At 35.4% G+C, this 27,903-nt stretch overlaps 3 protein-coding genes and 1 long non-coding RNA gene across 4 annotated transcripts; 2 read left to right on the top strand and 2 right to left on the bottom strand.

Moving 5' to 3' along the window:
- The first annotated feature begins 107 nt into the window (after positions 1 to 107).
- On the top strand, positions 108 to 15,507 carry LOC123662300 (DNA polymerase alpha subunit B). The gene is made up of 12 exons (XM_045597164.1): positions 108 to 279; positions 434 to 668; positions 831 to 876; positions 1,763 to 1,839; positions 5,900 to 6,067; positions 7,048 to 7,171; positions 7,570 to 7,694; positions 8,334 to 8,482; positions 9,351 to 9,585; positions 10,139 to 10,342; positions 12,179 to 12,350; positions 15,329 to 15,507. Exons 1-12 carry the CDS (start codon positions 204 to 206, stop codon positions 15,461 to 15,463), a joined length of 1,746 nt encoding a protein of 581 aa, XP_045453120.1. The 5' UTR covers positions 108 to 203; the 3' UTR covers positions 15,464 to 15,507.
- Positions 1,244 to 2,982, bottom strand: LOC123662302. The gene is made up of 2 exons (XR_006744474.1): positions 2,886 to 2,982; positions 1,244 to 1,416 (listed from the first exon to the last, which is right to left on the bottom strand). It is a non-coding gene; the product is annotated as an uncharacterized LOC123662302 (long non-coding RNA).
- Positions 15,500 to 22,907, bottom strand: LOC123662295 (mitochondrial amidoxime reducing component 2). The gene is made up of 8 exons (XM_045597156.1): positions 22,775 to 22,907; positions 19,450 to 19,675; positions 19,224 to 19,368; positions 18,509 to 18,603; positions 17,363 to 17,474; positions 16,923 to 17,131; positions 16,522 to 16,596; positions 15,500 to 15,719 (listed from the first exon to the last, which is right to left on the bottom strand). Exons 1-8 carry the CDS (start codon positions 22,785 to 22,787, stop codon positions 15,590 to 15,592), a joined length of 1,005 nt encoding a protein of 334 aa, XP_045453112.1. The 5' UTR covers positions 22,788 to 22,907; the 3' UTR covers positions 15,500 to 15,589.
- A 3,221-nt stretch (positions 22,908 to 26,128) lies between these two features.
- Positions 26,129 to 27,146, top strand: LOC123662032 (signal recognition particle 14 kDa protein). Its single transcript, XM_045596920.1, has 3 exons — positions 26,129 to 26,345; positions 26,424 to 26,496; positions 26,658 to 27,146. Exons 1-3 carry the CDS (start codon positions 26,322 to 26,324, stop codon positions 26,882 to 26,884), a joined length of 324 nt encoding a protein of 107 aa, XP_045452876.1. The 5' UTR covers positions 26,129 to 26,321; the 3' UTR covers positions 26,885 to 27,146.
- Positions 27,147 to 27,903: the final 757 nt, after the last annotated feature.

Raw genomic sequence — 27,903 nt, 5'->3', positions numbered from 1 at the left:
TCCACTAAAATAAAGAATTAAAATATCTCAATTCTTAAGCTGAACGATTTAACATGCGCAATGACATATATGTCACCATAAATTTTTGTTAAGTATAGTCTATAGTCTATAACGAAAACTTTCTGACGCATAGGTACTTTTTGATTGGCGCTCTTTTACTTCGTGCTTCCTTCATTCGCTCAGCTCTTTCAATTTTACAGAAAATGGCTACCGAAGAATTGGTGACTGAGCAGTTTCAATTTTTAGGTATAGAAGTATCAAAGGAAGTTTTGACAAAATGTGAGTAATCGGCTTGTCGTCTAAACATGTTTTAGTCAACCTCCGAGGCTAGTTGCAAACTTCCTCAACTGTAAAAAGTTAGTTGTTGTTAGTGAAGCTACAACTCTTTAAGAAATTAATGTTCAAGGTTGTTCTGTTATTTATTTCTTTTAAGGTGTGAGCCTATGTACAGAGTATAATGTAGACCCCGAAAGTTTTATTGAACAATGGATGGCATTTAGTTTAACTGTACTAAACGGAGCATCGCCAACTTTAGAAAACTTGGAGTTACTCGCTAAAAGGGAATTTTCCAAACGTTCGGCCAGTCGGCCTAATGTTCTCCCTGATGAAGTTACGAATTCAAGTACCGGCACAAGTTTGACTGTTTACGGCGCAAACGCAGCTATTCCGTATCCTTTTGAAACCTTTCCACGTGTTTGTTTTAAATACATTTTTGTATTATTTATCAAACTTCCATGTCGGTTACAATGTTTGATTCGTGATATGAGGTTACCAATTAATAGTTAGTCACTTTTGTCGCTCATTATCAGTAATAATTCCTAACAAGTCAGGTCAGAAATTGATGTCCTATCAAATTATATGAGTGTTACTCCAAAGGTATGTTGAATTCATTTTTTTTTATATTAAGTTTTTTTTTGTCGCAATTGTTAATTTGTTATAACTAACAATTGCGACATGTGATAACTTAATAATTTTGCAATAATTATAAATTCATATATATATATATTAATATGATTAGGTATATTTAATAATGTTTTTCATGAAGCTTGAAGAAAACAAATGGAAGAACAACATTACTGTTGATGGTTGATGGGTATAAATCTAGTGGCACAGTGTTTCCTGTGACTAGATCTACACTCATTGATTGTTGACAGTACTAACTACAAAGAAGATTATCAAGATACCAGTTGTTATACTATTTTTGATAAGCCCACGTTAAGTTAGTCTTATAAATAATAAAACATTTAAAACTTCACAATTGAACCATTTAATAATTTTTATTATTTGTCTTATTAAATATCTTGACTTGATGATTTTTGTGGGCGAGTTTGCTTCTGGTTCATGTTTTTCTTGTATCATGACTAGATCCATACTCGTCTGCAGCCATCAACTCAATCTACATATATTTTAATGAAACTGAAAACAAAAATGATTTTTACCTTAACTTGTTTAAGGCTAGTCTTTAGAGGCAGTAAAATTAATTTTGTAACAAAATTATGCCGATAAACGGTCAAATTTTGAAGTTAGATAGGTTAGATTAAATTTTTCCTTATTCGACAGGTCTTAATCTAAAGACTTACTCTTTTTTAAAATGAATTTATGCTAATTTTAATAAATAATAAGTAAAGTAATGTACTTAGAATTTTTTCATACTGTTCTACATAAATAAGCTTAGGACCATTATGTAACATAATTTATTTACATTGCAAATATTCTAATTATATATTTTTCTAATAAAACGTGAATTTATAAATATTTTCAGAGAGTAAAAATAGAGAAAAATGAACAAGGAAAAAATCATAATAATGAGTTACATCCTGCCACATACTCGCCCAACGTGTAAGTAAAATTGATTATTTATCAAAATAACTGAGGAAAACTTTATACTTCATAGTAGCACAGTCTAATGAACTATTATATTATTACTATATTGAGAGGGCAATTCTATGTTAAGTCAAGGACGAGAATGGGCTATACACATTAAGAATCGACCAAGATAGATTCGTTCTCGGCCGAGACCGAGTCCGACACTGAAAATAAATTAAAATCTCGGCCGAGACCGTGAATAAATAAATTAAAAAAAATTTGAAAATGTGCTATTTTTGCATCATATAAGTATATTTAAGAATGTAATAATATTTTTTTAAATATAGTTTTAATAATCAAAATTGAACAACATGATGTTGTAGCACATAAAAAGAAATTTTTCTACGTTTACACCCTTCAAAAAGTGTCGCCTGACGTATAATTGACCAGCTTCGCTAAAGAGATGTTCACTTGCTACACTAATAGGTGGTGTTGGTAAAAACTTTTTTGCTGCAAGCCTAATTACTTGATATTGTTACGAATACCAATACTTGAATATATTTGTATTTCTTTGCAGTCTTGGCTCTCTAAGAAAGCTATAACGCGCTATTTCTATCACAGCACTTGAACTGCTTTCGTCAGTGGTCATTGGGTCACCTCCCACGTCTATGAAATCATAAGCTGCCCATAAATTGGATTTATCTGTTACAGCCATGTTTGACCAATCATAATCGATAGCTTTCTCACGCACTGACACTAAGTGACGAATGTGGACGCGCGCGGTAGATTTGAATCTCATTATCCTATACCGTACCTACTTACAACGGTCTCAGTTGGCCGAGAAGCTCGGCGATTTTTCGCCGAGAACCGAGACAGAGTTCTCGGTAGAATTTGTAACAAAGAATGCGGAGTCTGAGACCGAGGCCGAGATCTCGGTGGACCCCTAATACACATGCTTGGAACTTAACCAGTACATCTAACGCTTATTCAAAATGTAAAAAAATAAAATAGTAATATTTTTTAACTTATAAAAAAAGTAAGATTTTTTTTTTGTACTAGTGTAATTTTAATTTACTTACTCATAACTTCATGATGTCTTCTTAATGAATTATATTTTTGTTTGGGCCCTCCCAATTTTGGTGTATATTTGCCATTTGGAGAAATTGAAAACCATTTGAAGAAGTTCAAATAATCTTCTTTTTATAGTTTGGTTGTCTTTAAAACTTTTGTCATTATATGTATTTCATTCTTGCAATATCTTTTTATTTTTTTATTTTGCATTCTAAACATTTGTAGCAATAGGCAATATAAGAGCGGGTAAAAATAAATGTTGTAGTCTTGCAGATATGACGTAAAGCCGTATTATGCGAGGCTTCAAAGGCTTTGTCTATTAATTACTGCCTGATTTTAATAACAAATTTAAATCCCAGTTTCTATGTTAGTAAAATGATTTTTTAAATTACGAACAGTTAAATTCAGAACATGTCTTTCTAACCGGCTTCAAAAAAAAAGAGGTTACTCAATTCGACCGTATATATATATATATATATATATATATATATATATATATATACACATACATACATACATACATATAATCACGCCTCTTTCCCGTAGGGGTAGGCAGAGACCACTTCTTTCCACTTGCTACGATCCTTACATACTTGTTTCGCTTCATCCACTTTCATTATTCCCTTCATACATGCTCGTCGGTTTAGGGTACTCTTGACCTGGCCTTTCTTCAAGACGTCCCCGATTTGGTCTTGAAATGTCCGCCTAGGTCTACCCCTTCCAACACTTCCATTCACACTCGCCTTATACACTTTTTTCGTCAGTCGTTCTTCATTCATTCTCTCGACATGACCAAACCATCTCAGCATACCTTTCTCAATTTTTGCCACTACATCTTCTTTCAGACCACACCGTTTCTTTATCTCACTATTTCTTATCCTGTCACTCAGTTTTACTCCTATCATACTTCTTAACGCTCTCATCTCAACTGCATTTATTCTGCTTTCATGTCTCTTCTGCCATACCCAACTTTCACTTCCGTACATGAGTGTCGGAAGCAACACCCCCCCATGCACAGCCAAACGAGCCTTTTTAGACACCTTCCGACTGCTCATAAAGGAGTTCAAAGCTCCGTTCACCATGTTTCCTGCATTCACTCTTCTTTCAATATCACTCTCACACTTTCCATCTCTTGTAAACTTCGAACCCAGATACACAAACTCATTCACCTGTTCAATTTGTTCATCTCCAATCACGATATTACAGTCTGTCACTACCTCATCTCTTTCAAACACCATCACTTTCGTCTTCTTTACATTCATCTTCATTCCCTTTCTAACAAAAGCTCCACTCATAGCAGTTACCATCTCCTGCAACTCCTCGGCCGAGGACGCAAGTAGTACTTGGTCATCAGCATAGAGAAGACATTTGACGAGTAACTCACCCATTCTCAACCCACTTTCATTCTCTTTTAACTCTGTCAAGCAATTGTCCATGAACAAGTTAAACAGCCACGGTGACGCTACACATCCCTGTCTAACACCTTTTTCGATATTAAACCATTCAGTGTATGGGCATACACTGAATGGTACACTGGTTCGTTTATCCTCACACAAGCACTAGAATCCCTATAAAGAGATTGTAGTGCTCGCATGAGTGCGCCGCTCACACCGTACACGGACAATGCTGACCACAATTCATTCCTCACCACTCTATCATAGGCCTTTTCCAGATCCACGAACGCGCAATAGACCTTTTTGTTTTTTGCTAAAAACTTTTCGGCTATGCACCGCAAGGAAAAGACCTGATCCGTACATCCCATTCCCTTTCTAAATCCCGCTTGTGCATCCCATACTTTTTCATCTGTTTCATTCACAACCCTTTCAATCAACACTTTCGCATACAATTTACCGACGACGCTGAGAAGGCTTATACCGCGGTAATTTATGCAGTCCTGCCGTGACCCTTTTTCCTTATACAACGGCACGATTACGGCTTTGTACCAGTCTTCCGGTACTTGCCCATTTCGCCAGCACAAATTGAAAAGGCAGTACAGCTGGCTAGCCACTATACCCTGTCCAGCCCTCAGCATCTCGACGGTGATCCTGTCATACCCTGCAGCCTTACCTAATCTCATACTTTTCAGCGCTTTCACTATTTCATCCATGCTTATCTCACTTTCATCGACATTTATACTACTCTCAATGGAAGGTGCCGGATGTTGTACCTGCACTTCCTCTCTTTCAAACACAAAAGTATCGGTATCGAATGGAATGTACTTGATACAAAGTATCGATATTTTTTCGTGTCCCTAACAGCGTCTCCGGTATCCGGGTACTCGGATCCAACCGTAAAAGAAAAAGGGGTGCCCAGGAGGGCTCGGGGTGTTCATTCGTCCTAAGGATGTCTCCTAGCGACATCGCACCTTGGCTTAGCACGAAGTCGGTTTGGAGGTAGCAGAGATCATAAGTCGTACGCAGGCCTTGTATAATGTCGTCTTATTCCTAAGAGACATTTTACTCCTCCCGCGTAGTAACGTGTGCAATTATCGACCTAGGACGATCGCTCCCCTGTTTCGGACCCGAATGAAGCTAATGCTTTTTTTTTCGAATTAATGACCTGACACTTCGCTTATATAGTGGGCAGATGTCGTTCAAGTAGTGACCCGCTGGATGAGTAAATAGTACGACTGCAAGTACCTCAGATTCAGAACTTTTCATCTGCCCCTCGTTAATAATAATAATATACTCTTTATTGTACACAATAACATATTACAAATAAAAAACAGTGTGCAAAGGCGGTCTTATCGCTAGAGAAGCGATCTCTTCCAGACAACCTTTGGGCATATAGGAAACAGCGTAGTGAAAGCGGTAGGGAAGTGTACACAGAGAAGCGACAATTATCGTCATCTAGAACAATATCAAGTAAACCTTAAGAGTAAATTGCCTTTGAAATAAACTAGACGTCTACTTTGGCACCACATTTTTTACAAGTTTAATAGAATTGTAATTTGAAATAGAATTAATAAAAAAAATTAAAATTCGAATTTTATTTTTTAATTACCTACAGAATATGTTTCTAGTGACAAATCGGGGAAATATAATTCGCGATCGAATCAAGGGGCCGTGGTACACTCGTATGGAGATGAAAGTCTATTGGCAGCAATAGCCACGCCGACTGGAGTTGACTTAATGGAATTGAATGTAACGCAAGTACCAAACGATGACGGGGACTTGTATACTAAAGCGATGTAAGTTTTTAATTACTACCCACTTATTCATGGTTTATTAATGTGATATGTTGGTATGAGAAAGTAGTGAAATAAAATATAAGATAGATTATTATAAAATAAAAAGACCAAAATAGAGGTATTTTTCAAATAACGTGGTCATATCAAAAAACCTTTACCTTTTAACCTGGCTTAAACTTTTTTTTTTTTTTTTAATAGATTCTTTTTTGGTATATTTTTAATTCCTTTCCAACCGAGTCAAATAGTGTAAATTATTTCTAAATGATTTTTAGTTTATCTATACATAACCAAAATAGCTTATGTACATACAATAAAGTTTACCTATAAAAATAGAAGACTCGTCGTTATGTAAATTGCCTCCTGAAGTATAGTTACTGTAAAAAGGATTGAAAGTGTCCCGAGTAAAAAATAACTGTTACTAAGACTTGTTGTTGTACTGTTAAGAAGAGTGTAACATAATATGCAACATTTACACTGCTTCAGCGTGTAATATCGCACTGCTGGTCATATACCTCTTTCTCCATTTAGGAGAAGGATCAGAGCTTAATCCACCACGCTGCTCCAATGCGGGTTGGCGGATAAATTCCTTACTATGAATAACGATCACTTTCAGGTGTATATGATAACAACCAGGATTGACGGCTTAACGTTCTCTCCGAGGCACTGTGAGGAGACCTACAAGAACTGCACAAACAGCCTGATCACGAGAAACATTTGTATGGCCAATAAAAAATTTTGTCATGTGCGGGGATCGAACACACAAGCCCGAGCTTGAAGCCTCCAGCGCAACAGCCACAAACCAATACTGTGACCATTGCATAGACCGTAACATTTAATACAATATCAGTTTATCAATATTTTTGGAATTTCTTTTAACGATTGTTTAATTGTTGAAACAATAACGAGTAACCTGATTTATAGCATTGTCAATAGCAGAAAATGACACAATTTGCTTTAATAAAACTACTAATTTATTCAAGGTTCGGCTTTGAATTGCTTCACGAGAAAGCGGGCACGTTCGACAATCACATCAGATATTTGTCGCAATGTATCATGAAGAAAAATGGCTTTACAGAGTTGTCTTCCGTTAGACACAAAACACAAGTATGAAAATTGCTTTAACTGTGTACTCTTATTTATTAACTGATTTAAACTAAAAATGCCTGTAATGTTCCACTGCTGCAAAGGTCGCTTTCTATATTGGGTCGTAGCAATGTTAGTGTAATCACTGTTCACCTGCAGGTTGGCACATAATCAGCTTACCACGAGTAACGACTGGGACCAACATCTTTCCGAGGGGGAGGGGGTCACAGAGTAATACAACCAGATCGACCAGAAACCAATACTTGAATAAATGCAAACATCAGCATGGAGCGGGAATCGAACCCGGTGACCACAGGTGGTTTGGCGACGTATTTATCAGAACGGTTATAATTCTTATTTATAAAGCTTCTTTACCTAATTTTATAAAAAATTTGATGATTGTTTGGTGACGTTTACAGACAGAAGTTCTAGTGGCAGGTCGAATAGAATGCGACGCAGACGCGAGGCTCAACTCTAAGAGTGTAGTTTTGCAAGGAACTTGGGAAGACTCGCTTAGTCAGGCCGTATCTGTTGATTTAGATGGGTATGAAAAGGCATACTTACCCTTAGCTTACTAATGCCCGGTTGTAAGATTTATAAGCGATTCATATTGCAAACAAATCGTGTTCTCAGTACAAATATAAAGTTATGAATCATGCTTAAATATAAATTTGAAATACCCTTAATCTGCTGATGAGGATTAGGGTTAATTCATTAAATCAATAATGAAACATTGATGATAATTTAATATACATTACCATTAAAATTCAACTTTAAACATTTTTAATAAAATTATAATTTATTGTTTTATACTAATTATAGTTTTTATCCTAGAGAAATAGGCTTTATTACGTAAAAAAAAATAATTATATCAATTGATCTTAAAGTCGCTTTGATTTTATTCAACTATTTCACTTTATTGTATAAGCATGATCTAATAACTTGGTTGTTGCCCTCATTGACGTTAACGAATTAATGTCTTGCTTATTGTATAAATATAAAGTTACAATAATATCCGAAGTTTCATTACAGTTAGTTCAGAACTTGAGATTTGCGTGTTTATTGTGAATAAATAAAAGCTCTAAGAAAATTTTGTCTCAGAAACATGCACTTAGCATACTCATGATATAAAACAGTTTTTAAAAAGTTTTAATTTTAATTTACTCACATACACATTTGACAGAGTAAAGCAGTACTCGCTCTTCCCCGGACAAGTCGTAGTGATGAGGGGTGTGAACCCGAGAGGCGACAAGTTCATAGCGCAAGAAATATTCTACGACGCGTCTTGTCCTGTGCCCGATCCTAAGGCCGATATGATGAATATTTTGAAAGGTACTTTACAACTATGACAGCAAAAAAATAAAAACTGTACTCCATGTAAGCTTGGAGTCGAAATGTCGGCAAACAAGTGTAGGTTCCCAAGTTGGTAAGCGATTGATGTAGCCTATAAACGCCTGCAATACCAGAAACATCGCAAGGGGGTCGTCAAGCCTACCCTGACCCTCCCCAGAAGTTTTGGCCAACTTGCTCCACACCACAGGAACACAACACTGCTTGAGAGCAGTATATTATTAAGCTGTGATCTCCTGTAAGGCTGAGGTACTTTCCCAGTCGGGCTCCAGATTTTGAGCACGATATTTCCTGCTGTGCCTTACCTTAGTAAAAATGTTATTCAATAGCAGGATATTTCTTTTGCCAATCTATAAAATACAAATGATGATACAATATTAGCAAACATTTAAAAATTATAAATAATCGTACAACAAACATAAAATAAAATCATTAGTAAAAAATTGGCAGTCTGTAAATTTGGTTCACGGACGATAGTTTAACGTGACAACGTCATAAAAAAAAATCTCGGACGCACAGGCCATCGAGTGGAAGAGAGATATATGTGGCGCAAGTGTAAAATGAGCGTAACGGGACAATGAGCTTTACGTTACAATGAGTCATCCTTTTTCGTGCATGCATCCAGCGTTCATCGATTTATTAGACGTTGTCAAAAGAGTAAACAAAAGTAAATTTGTATATGGCCCTTGAAAAACTCCTAAGGCCATGGAAAGAGCAATACGTATTGCTCTGGTTTTGACATGGGTGTGTTACAAAATTCAGTAGTACTCTATGTAATGCAGCTGCCTTAGGTTTAATTAGTGTTTAAATAAATTATTGTTTTAAAATTGTATCCAACATTATATAACAGGTAATTTATCAATGGTGGTTGCGGCTGGTCCCTATACAACTTCCAACAACATGGCTTATGAGCCTCTTAAAGATTTCATCACATACATTGGAACACACAAACCACACATAGTCATCATGACTGGGCCCTTTATGGATTGTGAACATGCGAAAATTAAAGATCACTCTATGGCTGAGACATATAAATCCTTCTTTGATAAGCTGATTGATAGCATTGCAGAAATAAGTACAACAAGGTATGAACAAACAAAATTTTATATTGTTTTCTTTAAAAAAAAAAACGAGTGTGCTCTAGATCATACGACTGAAGTAAAACTTCCGCACAATAGGCCTCCACCTTCTAGGTTATGAGAGAAAGAGAGAAAGAAAATGTGTGCTCGCACCTCTCTCTTGCTCCGTTCATCTCTCCCGATCATTTTCAGTTTTCGTAACGCTCTCGTCACGCATTTACCAGCTTACTCCCCAAGTCAAGTGTGCGTAAAGAAGTTTTACTTCAAAAAGGACATTTAAAACTTTAATGTTTACTTAACTTGGAGCTTCTATACTGATAAGTGTAGAAGTACTCTAATAATATAATTAAGATAAGAAGAATAAAGAATAAAAGTTTAGTTATCATTAGATGTTTTAGGTTACGTTATGCGATTAAGATGCTAGTTTTAAAAAGTTTTCTGTAGAATTATTCAATAAAATAAGTAACTTAAATTTGAATTTTACTCTAATATGATATATCTTCTAAATTTAAGTTCTTTTAAATGTATAATGTATCCTAATAGTTATGTTTAATTTCAGCCCCTTCACCAAGGTGTACATAGTGTCGAGTCCAAAGGAGGTGTTCAGTATGAACATCTACCCAGCTCCACCATTCAGCAGTCGCCGTAAACACACCAACATACATTTTCTACCCGACCCTTGCACTTTGAACATAAACGGCATCATAGTGGGCGTTACTAGCACAGACATATTGATGAATATCAGTCAAGAGGAAATTTCCTAGTAAGCTATTACTTAATATGTATAAATATTTACAAATTAATTTGGAACACAACAGTTGTTTTTTATATATTTGTGTATTGTCAATTATGGTGTTACATTTAGATTTCTTAATTTTAATACCTGCTCTCAACCTTAAAATTTGGCAATGCGCTTGTAATACTCCTGGTGTTCCAGAGGTAACCCCGATTACCATCAGGCAGATCATCGCTTGTTTGCCACCAATGTAGTATATAAAAAAATGAACAATTAAAGAATATAATAAATAGGCTCAAGAGTTATAAGTGACCTTCATTTATTCAACATGTCATTATTACTAGGTTGAGTTGTTAAGTGCGAGTTCGACTTGTTTTTTTATCTTTATATATATAATTATGTCAGCAAACTGGCGTACGGCTCATTTGATGGTAAGCGATCACCATAGCTTATTGACTTCTGGGACATAAGAAACATCGCAAGCGCCTTGCCGACCCCTATACCCGATTCCCCCCAGAAGCTATCTATGTATGTATGTCTAAACTAGTCAAACGACCAAATGTTAAAAAGTTTTTTTCGTTAGAAACGTTACAATTGTAATTTAGCAAGAAATTTATTTTAAACTGAAACACTGTAAAATTAGAGATAGATCCTTAAAGGCCTGTTTTACCGGTTGTGGATAATGAATGCTATTTGATGGATGAATATCCAACAGAATTATCAAAGTTTTTAATATATTTTTGCTATCGAACTTTACTATATTTAAGATACAACAAATATTAATCTAAAATTTACGAATACGATATGATACAACTTGTAACATCCCACTGATAGGGTTTAATCTAATTTTTTACATGCGGGATCATCTAAATGATGATTTGTTATTTAATTTTTTTTATACTATTTGCTTTCCAAATAAAATAAAATGGCCCTTTTTCTTCATGTTAGAAAAGGGTCGGCGATTAAGCCACAACGCCACTCTACTGCACCTTGGCGGATAGATTCCAAACTATGAGTTACGATCGCTACCAGGTGTATATGATAACAGCCGGGACAGACAGCTTAACCAGATCTTCGAAGCACGGGTGGGTAGGCCTTAAAGGACAGATATCCCGAACGGGAATCGAACCCGCAAACCGCCGGTTGTTAGGCGCCTACACGACACACGCACCGCTACACAAGTGATTGTTGAATCATAACATCTAAAAGTTATAGTTTATTTTTTATTTTATTTTTTATGTCACTAGGTCGGCAAACAAGCGTACGGCTCACCTGATGGTAAGCGATTACCGTAGCTTATAGACACCTGCGACACCAGAAGCATCGCAAGCGCGTTGCCGACCCAATCCCCAATCCCCCCAGGAGCTCTGGTCACCTTACTCACCAACAGGAACACAATACTGCTTGAAAACAGTATTATTTTGCTGTGATCTTCTGTAAGGCCGAGGCACTACCCCAGTCGGGCTGCTCCATATTTTGAGCAGGAAATTCCTGCTGTGCCCTACCTCAGTTATTACTTAAGGGAAACTTCAGCAGGCAGACTTTTAAAGTCTATTCCTAACTTATATATCGGATAAAGTTAATTCGCAATCGGTAAAACGGGTCCTAAGTCCAAATGATTGACTATTGAAATATATAAAAAATACGAGTGGCTTTACCACCACCGAACCGACCGAACGGTACACCACACCCACCACCACACGACCGAAGTAAGGCCTCTTTAGTTCGGCTAGATCTAACTTATGTCTCCCTCTCAACTCCGCCCGATCACTTTTCGCAACGCGCTGGTCACGCCTTCGCCAGCTGACCCCCCAGTGAAGCGTGCGTAGTTTAAGTCCGATGGTAACGAGCGTGCGTGCGCAGCGGGCCGGCGGGCGACAAGCGCGCGCGGCTGGCGGCGCACGTGCGCGCGCAGCGCAGCTACGCGCCGCTGTGGCCGGCGCCGGCCGACGCGGCGCTGTGGGCCGCGCACGCGCAGCTGCCCGCCGCGCCGCACCTGCTGCTGCTGCCCTCCAACTTCAGATACTTTGTCAAGGTGAACGTCATAACTATACTATAGTCTGTTCAACGAGAAGAGATACCAAATGTAAACAAAGTCCATCATTTTTTCGTAGCGACGACGGAACAAACAAAATGTAGTCTATCTCTTTCTATCTTGTCTGTTTGCTATCTACTGCACGTCTCTGCAAGGTCGAATGATATTTTAACTGGCCTTGAAAACAATCGGACCGCGTACGGCCCTTTGAATTTGTATTATTTATTTTTATTTCATTTCGTGTCCTGAAACGCTCGGGTGATTTTTATATTTCGATAATTATTATTTAAGAAGTATCAAATCTTAAATATATAATTATATTTAATTAATTATATTTAATTCATTAATTACAAAATATAAATATATTTTACATTTAAAATTTTTGTGTAAGTAAAAAAAAAGGTTACAAAACCCTGCATAGTCGAATGACCTCGCATTTGGTTTGTTTACATTTGGTATCTCGGCTCGTTGAACGCACTATATACTACTGGTCGCCGTGGGGCCGGAATTCGATCATACTTCATTTCAATTATAACTTTGAACATTATTAAGGTTCCGTCGTCGAAGACTATAACTTCTATAATAATAAACGAAAGAGTATACATGCGCGTGTGTCAAATACATGGTAGTACGAGTATGTGTATGGTTTTTTATTGATTTAACTAGCTGTGCCCGCGATTTCATCCGCGTGGAATTTAACAAAAAATTTTTTTGTTCAGTTCGCAGTTATAAAATTAAATAAAGGTCTAAAATAAAAGTAGCCTCAGTTACTCCTTATTACATCAGCTATCTCTACCAGTGAAAGTCCCGTCAAAATCGGTCCAGCCATTTCAAAGATTAGTCGGAACAAACAGACAAAAATTGTAAAAAATGTAATTTTGTTATATGTATCCATATGGATGTATACAGGCATTTAGTAAAGAGTAGATATTTAAATATTACAAACAGACACTCCAATTTTATTTGTATAAATGCGTAAATTTACCAAAAAAGAATATATATATATATATACACACATATATATATATATATATATATATATATATATATATATATATATATATATATATATATATATATATATATATATCTATATAGATATAGATAAACATCTTGGGCGCACAAAAAATCGTTTACGGCGACTTTCACTTCTTTGTAATCTTCAAATTTTGTACCTTTTAAATGTTCTTTCAATCGCGGAAATAAGTAAAAATCGTTGCGGGCCAAATCCAGTGAATGTGGTGGATGCTCGAGAATCTCAAAGCCATGGTGGCTTGATTTGTGCCAGGACAACTAGATTTGCGTGCCGGTGCGTTGTCTTGATGGAACGGAACTTTTTTCGTGAGCTATCCTTTTTTTACGGATTTTCACAGATTTATTCTGCGTACACATTGCCTGTTATATTGGCACCATGATCAAGGTATTTAATCATTAAAACTCTTTGGCTGTCCCGAAAAACAGAGCTCATAACCTTGCCGGCAAACGATTTCGTTTTGAATTTTTTCGGGTTTGGAGATGATGGTCTTTTCCATGTCATTTATAGCTGTTTTGTCTCAGAGTCATAATGGTGAAGCAATTGAGACAGAAATTGATGAGGATCTTGTTGATATTTTAACGAGCTCTCTGAAATCTTGTTTAGCTAACGTGACAAGCTTCTGTGCATCCGTTAGCAAGCAAGCCAAGAATACTTTCTTGGTACCCAACTTGCGGGATACCTTTTTAATTCCCAAGTAATCTTGCAAAATGCTATGGACACTCAACCGGACTCTTTACTTCTTAAGCAATAAAATGAACTAGTACACAGGAGCCTTAAACGCTTTAATTGGAGGGTCCCGGATCTGCAGGCAACAGGATCCATCCAGCGACCGGCTGGCCTCGACGAAAAGGCCAGACTTTTCCTCCATGGGGACTGTCCGGCTCACCTCTGAATAATCCCGACGACGCCGTGTCTAGCAGGACCGGGTTCTCATCCCGGCCCGACACTGGCACAGGGACGTTACTGGAAGCGCATTAAGTAGCGCCTCCTACGCACCCCTGTTCGTCGCCTGCAGAGGGAGCCTTCGTTGGCGGCCTCCTCTCTCATCCGCTCGTCATTCTCCTACTGGGACATTACTGTCTCGCAGAAGGAGACTATCGCCTTTCAGGACTCGTCTTCGTCGTCGTCTCGGGAGAACAGTCTATCCTAATGTATCTTGTAATTCGTTAAAAATTTGTTCCGTAGTAAAAATCAAGCAAAAATATTTTACTACCGCACGAATTATCATTTTTCCATTTGTTTTAAACGTATGTACAAGTTACAAACAAATGCGTATCACAACTGGGACTGGTAAAGTAAAAAAAAAAATAATAATTTATGGGTATTTTGACATAGATCTAATCTATACGAAGCAATATTCTCATTACTTTTTGAACGCCTCTCGTACAAAGAATTACTTTATGGAGAAAAAATCTCATAAAACATGGACAAATGCAGACCAAATTCTCATACTGAGTTATAAGAATCTATCAGATCTCATAGACTCTCATAACCCTGTATGAGAATTTGGTATGCATTTGTCCATGTTTTATGAGATTTTTTTCCATAGTGTAATAGCGATGAGACCGTTTTGTAGCCACGTTTAGTAAAAAGATAAATATTTTTTTGCATTTGTTATTGTAACTATGTATCAATCGATAGTTACTAATTTTATTTCAAATTCAGTAGCTATTGTTTAGTATAAATACACCTGGACACAATTTTAGCATAATAAATACTTCAAAATAGATGATAGGTGATTTAGGTTTCCATATTAATGGCACGTAATCTCTGAAGATTGGTAGTGTATAAAGGTAGATAACTGAACTGCAGTGCGTGTTTCAATTATATTGTAAAAGAAAATCTTGATTAAATTTTTCATTACATATTTGATGATATTAATATTCGTACAGTATTTTAAATTACCCTTATTACTGTGCTGAAAGTGTTCTATGAATTTCAGGAAGTGAATGGTTCTGTCGTCATAAATCCAGAACATTTGACTAAAGGCGAAGGAGGCGGTACATTTGCACGAGTACTAATAACTCCAGATATAAATCCACCTATTGGGATCGCGGCGCAGATTGTCAGGATTTGAATTAGTGTATTCGGATGTATAAAATAAAGACTTACCTCATTTTAGCATTTATTTAATAATATTATTACCCATTTATCCTTTATTTTGTACGTGAGACGTGAAACATAAAAAAATATAACAAGAAGATTATGCCGCATATATGGTATCGTTGAGTGAAATAGTGTTGCCTGGTTTGGAACGTAGCGCCATCTGTAGTCCCATACGTGGTGAGGTACCCACTGATCTACGAATTTCTGGATTTTCGAATTGACGATAGCTGTTAAAGCAAATAAATTTTTTACGGGAAAATTAATAATGTTAACGAGACACAGACAACATTTTAAATAGTTCAGGTTGGCTTGGTCTCACTATCCGGCCTCCAAACCGGTGCCGCTTTGAGGACCGTACAACTGGCGCCAACATACCTTAAAATAATTGTGTTTGCTCGCAAACGAAAAAAAACCGACTTCAATTACATCGACAATACAACGTAGATCGACGAGAAAATAGTCAAGTAACTACGCGTTATCAAAGATTACTCAAAAAGTAGTTATCAGATCTCGATAGAATTTAAATGTGACCACATGAAAAACATCAGCTTTCGATTAAATTAAAAATTATCAAAATCGGTACACCCAGTAAAAAGTTATGCGGATTTTCGAGTTTCCCTCGATTTCTCTGGGATCCCATCATCAGATCCTGGTTCCCTTATCATGGTACCAAACTAGGGATATCTCCTTTCCAACAAAAAAAGAATTATCAAAATCGGTACACCCAGTAGAAAGTTATGCGGTATAATACAAAGTAGGTCGACGAAAAAAGAGTCAAGTAAAAATGCATTATTAGATATAAACTCGAAAAGTAGTTGTGAGATCTCAAATAAATTTAAATGGGACCAATTGACACATACCACCTTTCGATTACAAAAAAATTGTCGAAATCGGTCCACACGGTCAAAAGTTCTGATGTAACATACATAAAAAAAATACAGTCGAATTGAGAACCTCCTCCTTTTTTGGAAGTCGGTTAAAAAACTAAATTACTCATTGTATATGCAAAATTTAGTTAGATAAACATACGTTTTTAGCATTTCCAATGGCTCAGTTTTTGCATTATGTACACCGGTCTCGGGATCAATCGTAGTCAGAATACATCTGTAAGTAAAATCACACATTGCATAAGACAACTTAATATTATAATTTCGTATTTTGAAAAAACAGAACGGATATTCAAAGAAACTTAACATTAAAAATTGAAATTTGTTCACCCTAGGGCGCCCATGCCATGACAGAAGCATTCAGTTATCCTACGTACCATTTCTAATTGGAAACTGTATAAAATCAGTCAAATAGGAGCAGAAGCTTATCAGTTGTAAACGAATCTTATGTCTAAATTTATGTTAATATTCATATGTATAATCTTTAGCTTATATTAACACATTATTTCAATAGTACTTGGTGTGAATATTTTTAATATGTACCTTGTACACGGTTTGATAATTTCAAATACATTATTGCCTATTTTTATAAATTTCCAATTATCCTCCTCGTAGGCCTTAGCGCCAGTAAGCACGAAGTTTGGTCTAAAGTTTCGCGGGGACACTTGACTGCCTTTATTCAGTCTTGTGTTAAGATCGTCCACTGAAGCTTCGTTTATTAGATTATAGGAGACTTCATCCGGGAATGCTCCCTAAAATATATTATTATGTTTAACACACACATACGGTTGTTAGTTCCTGAGGTAGGCTAATTAATCTCTGATTCAGCTAACGGCCGGCTGATACAGATACCTTTAGAGATACATAAATATATGTTTGATTTAAAATAAGATGTTAATTTTTGTTTTACACACTAATACAGTAATTTGATTAATTTCATAAAATTATTTTAGACATTATATTATTAATTTGAAATATCCCACCGTATCCTTTTTAGTTATTTTAAAGAACTTGTCTTTCGGGCCCCTTAAATCGCGACTGTCCTGCGATGCGTAATACACCAGTTTAAAAGAAGCTGCAGTTTTATTCAGCAACCTGAAAGAAAATCTTATACTTAAATTTTATTGTGCTTAAAAATACATAAATTATTATTTCTGTTATACAGAATATTCGATCGTTGTACAGGTCAAGTATGAGGTCAAAAGAAGTAGAGTAGCTTATCTGTAAGTCTTTGAACTGATGTCTGATTGTGAGTTCAAATTTCAAAGGGAGAATGAAAAGTTATCATTTTAGTAAAAATACGTACAGGTGAACATCGCCTTTTTCAATATCAGTTGAAATCTGCTACATTTTCTAAATTTAATGTACTAAATATTTAGACAAATTTAATTGTTATTACATAATACATATTTAAAAATTGCCTGAAGGTTTGTTTCACTTAAAATTACGCGTATTTACGTTTTTTGGGTGTGATGGTAATACTCATTTAAAATGGTTTGGAAATATACAGATATTTCAAAGCCAGCAGTTGGATAGTTATCCCGCCATCGGGTCGGCTTTTTAAATTCCAAGGTCGTAGTGGAACTGTGTTATCCCTTAGTCGCCTCTTACGACACGCACGGGAAGAGAGGGGGTGGCTATATTCTTTGATGCCGTAGCCACACAACATAAGGAAGGTTGATATGTAACATCATGCGTGTATTACATACCAACCTTCCACTGGATTCACTCTATTTACTAAAGAAAACCGCATCAAAATCCGTTGCGTAATTTTAAAGATCTAAGCGTACAGACAGCGGGAAGCGACTTTTATACTATGTAACTAGCTCTGCCCACGACTTCGACCGCGTGGAATTTAACAAAAAAAGTTACTGTTCAATTTGCAGAGTTATAAAATAAATAAATTTCTAAAATAAAAGTTACTCCTTATTACATCAGCTATCTGCCAGTGAAAGTCCCGTCAAAATCTGACGAGCGTGAGTTCACGCCATTCTTGGCTCGAACTTGTGGAGGCCTTTGTCCAGTAGACCAATCTTTTAAGACTTGATTTAATCTTATATCTGTTTTTATCTCTCTAACGTCGTCAAAAATATTTAAAATTTGTATTGTTTATTTAAAAAATAAAATACCTTGAAAACCACTCGCTTGCTTCCCGTCCACAGTCGTAAATAGGAACATTGACACCCCATACTTGAGCCTGTTGTGGTTTTTGTAATGCTATTACCTGTAATAATATCGTGCACAAAAACAAAAAAATTATGACCTATACAAAGGTATTGAAATTATGAGTTACTATTATAAATAAATAATACTTAGTTAAGAAAAAAACTAAGTATTATAAAACACGCTTTTATAAAGAAACCAAACTTAAAACTAGTATTAATCTTATCAAATTAGTGTATTGTCATTGGTCCTCGATAAGTTTACTAATTTTAAATGAAATCTGAATGTTTGAAGTGGGTCAAAATGAAGTCCAAGTCGGTTACAAACATACTGGTGAAACTAATAAAAAGCGTGTCAAAACATGTGACCACACGACTGAAGTAAAACTTTCTATCTTCGCTAACTTATCTCCCTCTCTTGCGTTCGCCTCGCCCGATCACACTTTTCGTAACGCTCTCGTCACTAATTCACTTGTATACTCCCCAAGGCTCAGGCGTGCGTAAAAAATGTTCTACTTTTATGCCTGACAAAACAAAACTTCGTAATAACGACGACAACGTGATCCGTTGTGGTGACCCGTGGGTCTTCTTTAGTTATTAGTATTAGATTATATTCTAAATTTGTTAAATATTTATAATGTACTCTTTAATTAAAAAATTACATGTTTAAAATCAACCATACCTCTGCCAAATTCACATGAAGTGTTTCCATTCCATCATAGTTTAGCGTGAGAATCGAATTTCGAACCAATGGATTTACCAAAAGTAAATGAGGGTAAGCTCTTGCCGTTATAAAGTTATTTTTTTCGTCAACGACCATAAGCACCCTAAAATTGTAATAAATATAAAGACAAAAACCAGCAAAATGTTGCATTTAAAAATTCTTGCTATATTTATCATTTACAGACCTATCACGCAACCAGCCGTCTTTCAATCCTAAAGTTGTACATTCGACTTTATTCAACAGTATTGGGCCGCAAGATTTAATCGGATACACGTATAGATCTTTCAGTGTACCGACTTCGTGCCATACTTTTGGTAATTTTGCTTCCTGGTACTCTTTGTAAATATTATAAGCGAAATACGCGCCCCCTACAACACCAGCTGTAGCAACAGCAGCTGTTAAGGTTGAACCTAAAAAAATTGAACTGTATTTGAAATGTGAAAATTATTTATTTTATACAAATTTCGTAAGAATGCTTATGTTTTAGAAATAAACGCCTCAAATTCAACAGAACCTAATCAAACATAACGGCGAACAAAACATAATAATAATGGCGAAATCGATGCTATTATAGCAATAAAAGAAAAAGTAATGACGTGGAAGCTGCGCAGATTGGGCGATATCATGACATATGCCATGAGCGGCTCAGGCATATCGATTTTCCGGATTCTTTAACCTCTTGTGCGGATGAGATGTATCATGATGTCGTTCATAAGCGTACATTAGATGATTTGTATAGCCGGGTAGTCAATATTCTTAGCGGTGCTACTGAATTATCGTACAAGGGCCCGATTTCTAATAAAAAATGGTTACTGGGTAGAATAAACATGTGTATACGGCATATGAAGATTACATTTCAGACTTGGTTACTCTATAACAAACCGGGGTATGGCGGAGTTTGGGACGGGTAAACGTACGTAGGGTTTTTAAAAGTAGACTAAGATTTTGCCAAAAAAATGAATATCAAGTTAAAATGGACATAATTGCTTCACCCAGGTCGTCACACGAACTAGCTAAATGTAAAAATAGATCGCCCCGCGAGCTTATAGGGCTGTAGTGAGCCTGAAGTGATTACCAACTTGTTTAAAAATCATTTTTAGTGACATCGCCCCTTGGACCTGTGTCACAGGTGATCGATGCTGAGACCGTTACTATACCTATGAGATTTTCTGCTAAGCAGATAGAAGCTACTATTGAGAAAGTGAACAGAGGTAGGTCTCCTGGTCATAACGGTCTCAGTATCGAACATCTTAAGCATGCGAGGATCCATCTTTATAGTGTGCTAGCAATGTTTTATTCGTCATGTTTAGCACATTTTTACCTACCAGCTGACATGATGAAAATAGTGGTGATCCCCTTAGCTAAGAATAAGACCGGAGATATTTCTGATAAAAATAACTATAGGCCAATATCACTGGCTACACTAGTTGCTAAGGTATTGGGATAGTCTGATAGACCAACTTTGATCTATATTTAACTATACACGACGCGCAGTTTGGGTTTGTGCCTAATCTTTCAACGGAACGTGCCATTTTATGTCTAAAGCAGACTGCCCAATACTACACAAGCAGAAAGACACCGGTTAATGCCTGTTTTTTAGACCTTTTAAAAGCCTTCGATCTAGTAACGTACGATATACAATGGAGGAATACAATCCGAATTAATTTCTTTGCTGAAATTTTGGTTTTTAAACCAAGAGCATTATGTGAAGTGGGGCGAAACGCTATCAGATACTTATTGGTCGGATTGCGAGGTGAGCTGATTGTGGGACTCGGAGATGGAATGTGCCTAAATAATCTTTGCTACGCAGATGACATGGTACTGCTGGCTCTATCAGGGGCCTTAAGTACGATGTAAATAAAAGTGAGTACATGGTTTTTGTGGTCCGCGGAGGCGTAATTGACTATGAATCAGTGTTAAAACTAAACGATGTTCAATTAAGACGGGTAAAAGTTTTGAAATATCTAGATCATTACATTTCCGAGGATCTCAGGGATCATGCTGACATAGAACGTGCACGAACGGCACTTGCCGCTAGATGTAATATTCTGGCCCACAGGTTTGCTCACTGTAGCAACGATGCTAAAATAACCTTAATTGCCAAACTTTATACGTGTGCGCTGTGGACCAGTTACTGTAAAAAATCGCTGGACGCGCTTAGAGTGCAATATAATAGTGGTTTTTAGGATTTTGTTGGGACTGAGACGCTTCTGTAGTACGTCTGCAATGTTCACTGAAGCGATCACTGATTTCTTTTTCGCAATCTTGAGGAAACGGACCGCTTCTTTAACATAATGCGACTCAGTTCTAATAAAATTTTGAAAATGTTCAGTGCCACGCTTGCTGAGCCTATGCTTCAGCACTGTTGGCGTAGTGGTAAGGCAAGAAAGGTTAAGCAAGTAAACTGTTAAATTGTTTATTTCTAATTTTAATATGCTAACATAGTTGTAAGTTATAGTATATTAGTACATTACCAACAAGCGGACTGTAAGTCTTAAATAAATAAAATTATAATAATTATTACTATAACAATAAAAATAAGGCCCTGATCAAGACAAATATTATTGTGGCCTATACAGATATTTATTCATTAGTGGGTATCGAACCGGCGATCGCTAGCACAGCAGTTAATGTATCCACTGCGCTATATTATCGTGAAAATTTTATAATTATTTTGTGTCTGTTTGATGGACAAATTATACATTAACATTATTGACATTACACAGATTTGGTTGTTCATTTAAAAAAAAATATATATAGCTCATAAAAATAGCGTGCATAGTTGGAAGTAGTACGTGACAATAAAATAAGTTGAAACATTTTATTTATTCATAATAGTGTTTAGGACCATTTTTATTGAACGAAATTTGATAAAGTAATTTTGATCTCTAGTGACATTTTTTTCTCCATATTCATTTTTTTTTTCTATTTAAATAATGCGACAATGGAGATTGAAAAAGTAATTACAAAAATGTAAATATTTAAACTTAAACAGTGATAAAAAGAACCCAAATAAAAGAAATTTTTATCAAAATAGAATAGATAAGCACAATCTACTCTGATGTTTAAAAATAAAACCGGTTTCAAGTTTTTCTCTATTCTTTGCTTCTAGACATTTGCAATTTTGTGTGTTTTGCATATCAAATCCAGTCACATCATTAATTCGAAGGATTTTCTTACGTTCCCATTTTAATAAACATATGTACCTGTAACACTTTAGAGTTTTGTAAATTTTATTGTGTAGGTAACATTTTAGAGCTTTGGAAATTTTCACTTAAAGAAATTATACGGACCATCTATAATAATATATATTCGTAACTATTATTACACTTCGTAACTATTTATTTCGTTATTGAGTATCATTTAACTATATACAATTAAAGCAAATATCAGTTGTCCGTTATCATTATACATACCTACATGAAATCTTGTTATTCTTAAATAGAAACATATTATTTAATCTAGTTCAAAAGTGTTTACAAAAATATAAATTGTATGCAATAACTTACCTCGAATAGGCATGATGTTCTATACAAAATTTGTTAAATAGATATAAATTATTTTTCCGCTATGACCTAGGATACGACGTTCTCATAACCGAAAGAACACGATAGTACTCTGTGGAACATGATTTGAACATGTAATCTGAATTTCATTAATGATCAAAGAGTATATGTGGGCGCGTTCTACCTAAGGCCTACAACGCCATCAATCACGACCACTGAAATTGCCGTTCCACTAAGGTAAAAAACGTCCTTGTAGGCGAATTTTATAAGAGGAACGCATATTTTAGCGCTATCCGGTGTCACCCGTTTGGTCGCAATATGGCGGCATGGTGAAAACATGCAGCTGTGGGGCTTATGAGTGAATATTTCGCGAGGATTGGAGTAAACTTGATTTAACATGGATTCCCGGGAATTATTCGTTGCGTTTTTGCAAAACCGAACGACAGATTACATTCAAAATTTGACATTGACAGTTGTTTCTTTTAAAGTCCCGCCACGTTTTGATGAAAGCTAACTTTGACCCTCCTATATTTTGTGGGCGATGTGGTCGTGAACAGTGACGTCATCTAAGACGTCGAGCGACCACGGGCCTTAGGTGGAACGATAGAATAGGCGTTCTGGTCGCTGCGGACGCTTAGTGGAACGCGGCCAACATGTTCATTGTAGGATTGTATAAAATACCAACACATAAATAATAGCATATAAATACCGCTGTTTATACTTTATTCGATAGTGTCGAGAAAGTCATAAGGAATATCGATAACATTTGGTTGTTTAATCAGGGCTTGGAATATCGTTAAAAATTCGTCTCTCTGCAGACATAACATTATGGAATAGAGATACCTGTATATTTTTTACCGGTATGTATACTAATTAGTATAACAGGTACTATAACATTAAATTTAATGTTATAGTACCTGGGTGACCAACCTTAGCTCGGTATTTTTAGTAAATCGGGTTATTTGGAAATCATATTTATATAGGTACGAATTACATATTGTAAAAATATGAATAATGTTTTTCGATCTTATCGACATAATAATAAAAACTATGAACTGGTTATTTACATAAAAAATCAAACGTGCATTTAGAAAAAAAGGGAAAAAAATAATCGATCTGGAGACATGTTGATTTGAACCGGGGTCTTGGTCGGTCCCTACCAGCCGATTTCCCACCTGAGCTATTACAACTTTATAAACAACTGCGAAATTTAGATCGATTTATCGCCCCCGAAATCCATTTCCGAGATTCAGATTGATCGAACACAAGATACAAGAATACAATAATTGCTCGTTTAAAGGTATTAGATATCTATACTGTTATCATTAATTGCTATCGTTACCTATAAAGCTAATGAAATTATTATACAAGATGGCCGGTCAATTGACGTCATAAAAAAATTAGATCCGGTATGTTGTGGTGTATCCGAATCACTCCTATGCATGTTCCGCGATTTTTTATACTTTAGGAGTTATGAATTTTTTCGTTTTTTGAGAAATTTCGACTTGACCATCTTAAAAAATTTCTAAAAAAAGAAAACAATTTTTTAGAGTTTTATTTATTGCAACTGAATTTGCATGAGTTGTACTTTTATGATTTCTTAGTAAGTCTTAAAATTGCGCCAGACTCAACTTTCATAATAATAATAATAATAAAGCTGTACTTATATGGAAAATTTGGCTAAAATCGGTCTTGAAAGACAGCAAGGTGGAGAATTCCTAAAATTAGTCAATTGATTAAAAACAATTTCTATCATTCCTAAGGCTAATCAATTAGAAAATGCTAGAAACCTATTGTGTTGGTTGGATAAAAAAAGTTTTAAGTAAGAACGAGATCATAATGTTAAAATCATTTAATATTTTTAAAATTTATAATAAATTTTCGACGTGGCCACCTACAGAAACAATACGCAATTGAAAATCGACACGCTGTGAAAGCTTCAACGTTTCAAGATCGTTTTAGCGTTAACTTGTGGTCTGGTATCCTCAATGGTGAACTAATTGGTCCGTTTGAATTGCCGACCAGACTTGATAGAGCAACTTTTTAGAAAATAAACTTCCATTGTTGCTGGAAAATGTAAGCCTCGAACTTAGACGTATGGTCTTTCAAAATGACGGCGCTCCGTGTCACTTCGCAACACAAGTCCGAAATTATTTAAATCAAACATACCCCAACAGTCACAGATGGATAGGACGAAGTGGACAAATTAGATGGCCTCACGCTCACTTGATCTCAAACCTATCGATTTTTTTATTTGGGGCTATTACAAAGAAATAGTATACGCCCGAGAATCTGTGAGTGAAGAAGAGCTGAAACAAAATATTGCAGATGTCCAACGTGTTGTCAGGGGGAAAAGAGAAGCATTTAGACACTTAAAACTCAATTTTTTACGAAGGTGTCGTATGTGTATTGCTGCTGGAAGCCTACCTTTATTTATGGTTACTCGTTTGCATAACAGCAGAATAGTGGATTCATTTCATACAACTAGGTCGACAAATAAGCGTATTTCTCACCTGATGGTGAGCAATCACTGTAGCTAATTGACGCCAGAAGCATCGCAAGCGCATTAATTGCTGCCAATCTTACCCCCATCCCCACGAGGAGCTCTGACTGCACAAATAAATTTGTTTGCTGGCAAATGAAAAAAACTGACTTCAATTATATCGACAAGTAATACAATGTAGGTAGACGAAAAAATAGTCAAGTAAATACGCATTATCAAAGATTACTCCAAAAGTTGTGATCAGATCTCGGTAAAATTTAAATGTGACCACGTGATAAACATCGGCTTTCGATTAAATTAAAAATCATCAAAATCGGTACACCAAGTAAAAAGTTATGCGGATTTTCGAGGGTTTCGTTCGATTTCTCTGGGACCCCATCATCAGATCCTGGTTTCCTTATCATGCTACCATATCTCCTTTCCAACAAAAAAAGAATTATCAAAATCGGTTCATAAAATGACGAAGTTATCCCCGAACATACACACACATATTATTAAATTAAAAATTATGGAAAGTGGAGCTGTTTCAAACTGTACTTGTGCAATTATAAATGCAACTTGAGCAGTTTTTTAACACTTTGAGCAATTTAAAATATTGTATACATCAAAAGATATAGGAGTTTGAAATTATTGAGAAGTAAATATTTTTCAACGACTTTTTTGATTTTTAATTAAATAATTTAAGGTGAACAATTTAAAAGGATAACGTAGTTGAATTGAGGTATTGAAAATCTATCGATTAGTATATTTTTTATTACAAGTATCATTATTTTGCAGGCTGGAGTGGGGTAGGTAAATAATCATTCATTATTAACAGCACGACAACCCTTATATGACAACTTGTCATTGTGACAACGTCAAATTAATAAAGACAACGTGTATTTAATCCCTGTCTTGCGTGGAATGAATGAAGAAATTGTTTGCTAGGAGATAAAACTGTAGTTTTAAAATGTGTAAAATATATTAATTTATGTATATAAATAATTGAGTTAAAGGCAACAAAATTCCTTTTAAAACACTAAATTAAAGGTTAAAAAAGTTTTTATCATGGTTTTGTTAGCGAACGAAGAGGTAAATTTATGGGAATTTTAGAAAAATAATTGATTGCTTAAATTTACTCTCGCTAACATTGTTTTTATCTTGTTTTAGTTTTTGACTGAGCTTTCGAAACTATTCCAAAAAGCTCGAGTATCGGGATCAGTTACAATGACAATGAAAAGATGTAAGTTCGTAATCTAGGGTAATCTTAGATATTGAATAAAATTATAATTTTTTGCATAATATTCTTGATATAGCACAATAATGTCGAGTGTTATCTTAATTTTCTCTACTTGCTGAATTACCTGAAAATATTACTATAAACTTACTTTTCAAAATATACAGATGATGGCAGAACTAAACCAATGCCGCGAGATGGAACTCCAGTTGTTAAGAATCCAGAGTTTAAGTGTCTAGTTAGGGCACAGTCCGGCAGCAAGAAAATATCTACTGTTATAGAACAGCAGGACGTTGAAAAGTTTACTTCTGCATACTCAAACCTGTTAAAAACTAGTGTAAATGGGCTAAAACGTTTAAAGAAGCCTAAGAAAAAAGCAATGGCGGCTCAGTAAATTATTTTAAACGTGCATCAAAGACTGAAATAATATAATTTATAGTGAAGTGTTTATGAAATTACTGCAGTGTGCCACCATTCATGCCAGGCGTGTTGGATGAGGTCCATTGAAGTATGCTCTTCTCTCTGTGAGATGATGAGTTGGAGTCTTGTCTGTTTGGCTGGTGACCGTGGTGCTCGTGTCACTGACCATCTGTCCATTCTCCCCATTTATATATTAAAGATTTTAACATTTTTGAAATAAATACAGCTGGTTCTCACTTTTTGTATCAATTTACTGTAATTACAAGTTACCGAATGCTCCCCATCATGTTTAATTTGTGTCGCAATCACAGATTTGGCTTATTAATACTTTACTTGTTTTATTGATCTTCATAATATTGAAATTATCAGATCAGTGTGTTTTTGATGTAAAGTAGTATAATACTTACATATTTTACAGGTTGAAGAGTAATTGAATATGTCAATGGTATTGGAATATAATTAGTTATAGTAGTGTAATGAATTATTATGAACTTAAAAAGGTAAATCACTTTTTTACGGTAGGTATTGGCTCCAAGGTTTTATAATACTTTATAGTATCAAATTGAAAAGGATAAAACTATATAATATCATGGTTTTATTTATCACCTTATTACATTTTATATCACAATATGAGACCAATACATAAAAAAACGAGTGTGCTTTACATCACACGACTGAAGTAAATCTTCTTTAGCTCTATCTAACTTATATCTCCCTCTCAATTTCACTTCACCTCGTCCGATCACACTTTTCGCAACACTCTCGTCACGCAGCTTACTGCCCAAGTCAAGTGTGCATAAAGAAGTTTTACTTCAAAAATATGTTTAATTTTTTTTTTTAAACAAGATTTATTCTAGGAATTATATAAACATCAAAATAACTATCTGAACCTTTATAGACACCACTTCATTACTTAATTAGTATTTCATGAGATAATATAATATACATATTTATAAAACAATTACAATTAATAGGTTGCTGAATTACACTTTT

Source organism: Melitaea cinxia, chromosome 18 (assembly GCF_905220565.1).
Source record: "Melitaea cinxia chromosome 18, ilMelCinx1.1, whole genome shotgun sequence".
NCBI lineage: Eukaryota > Metazoa > Arthropoda > Insecta > Lepidoptera > Nymphalidae > Melitaea > Melitaea cinxia.
This window is presented reverse-complemented; position numbering and strand designations above follow the sequence as displayed.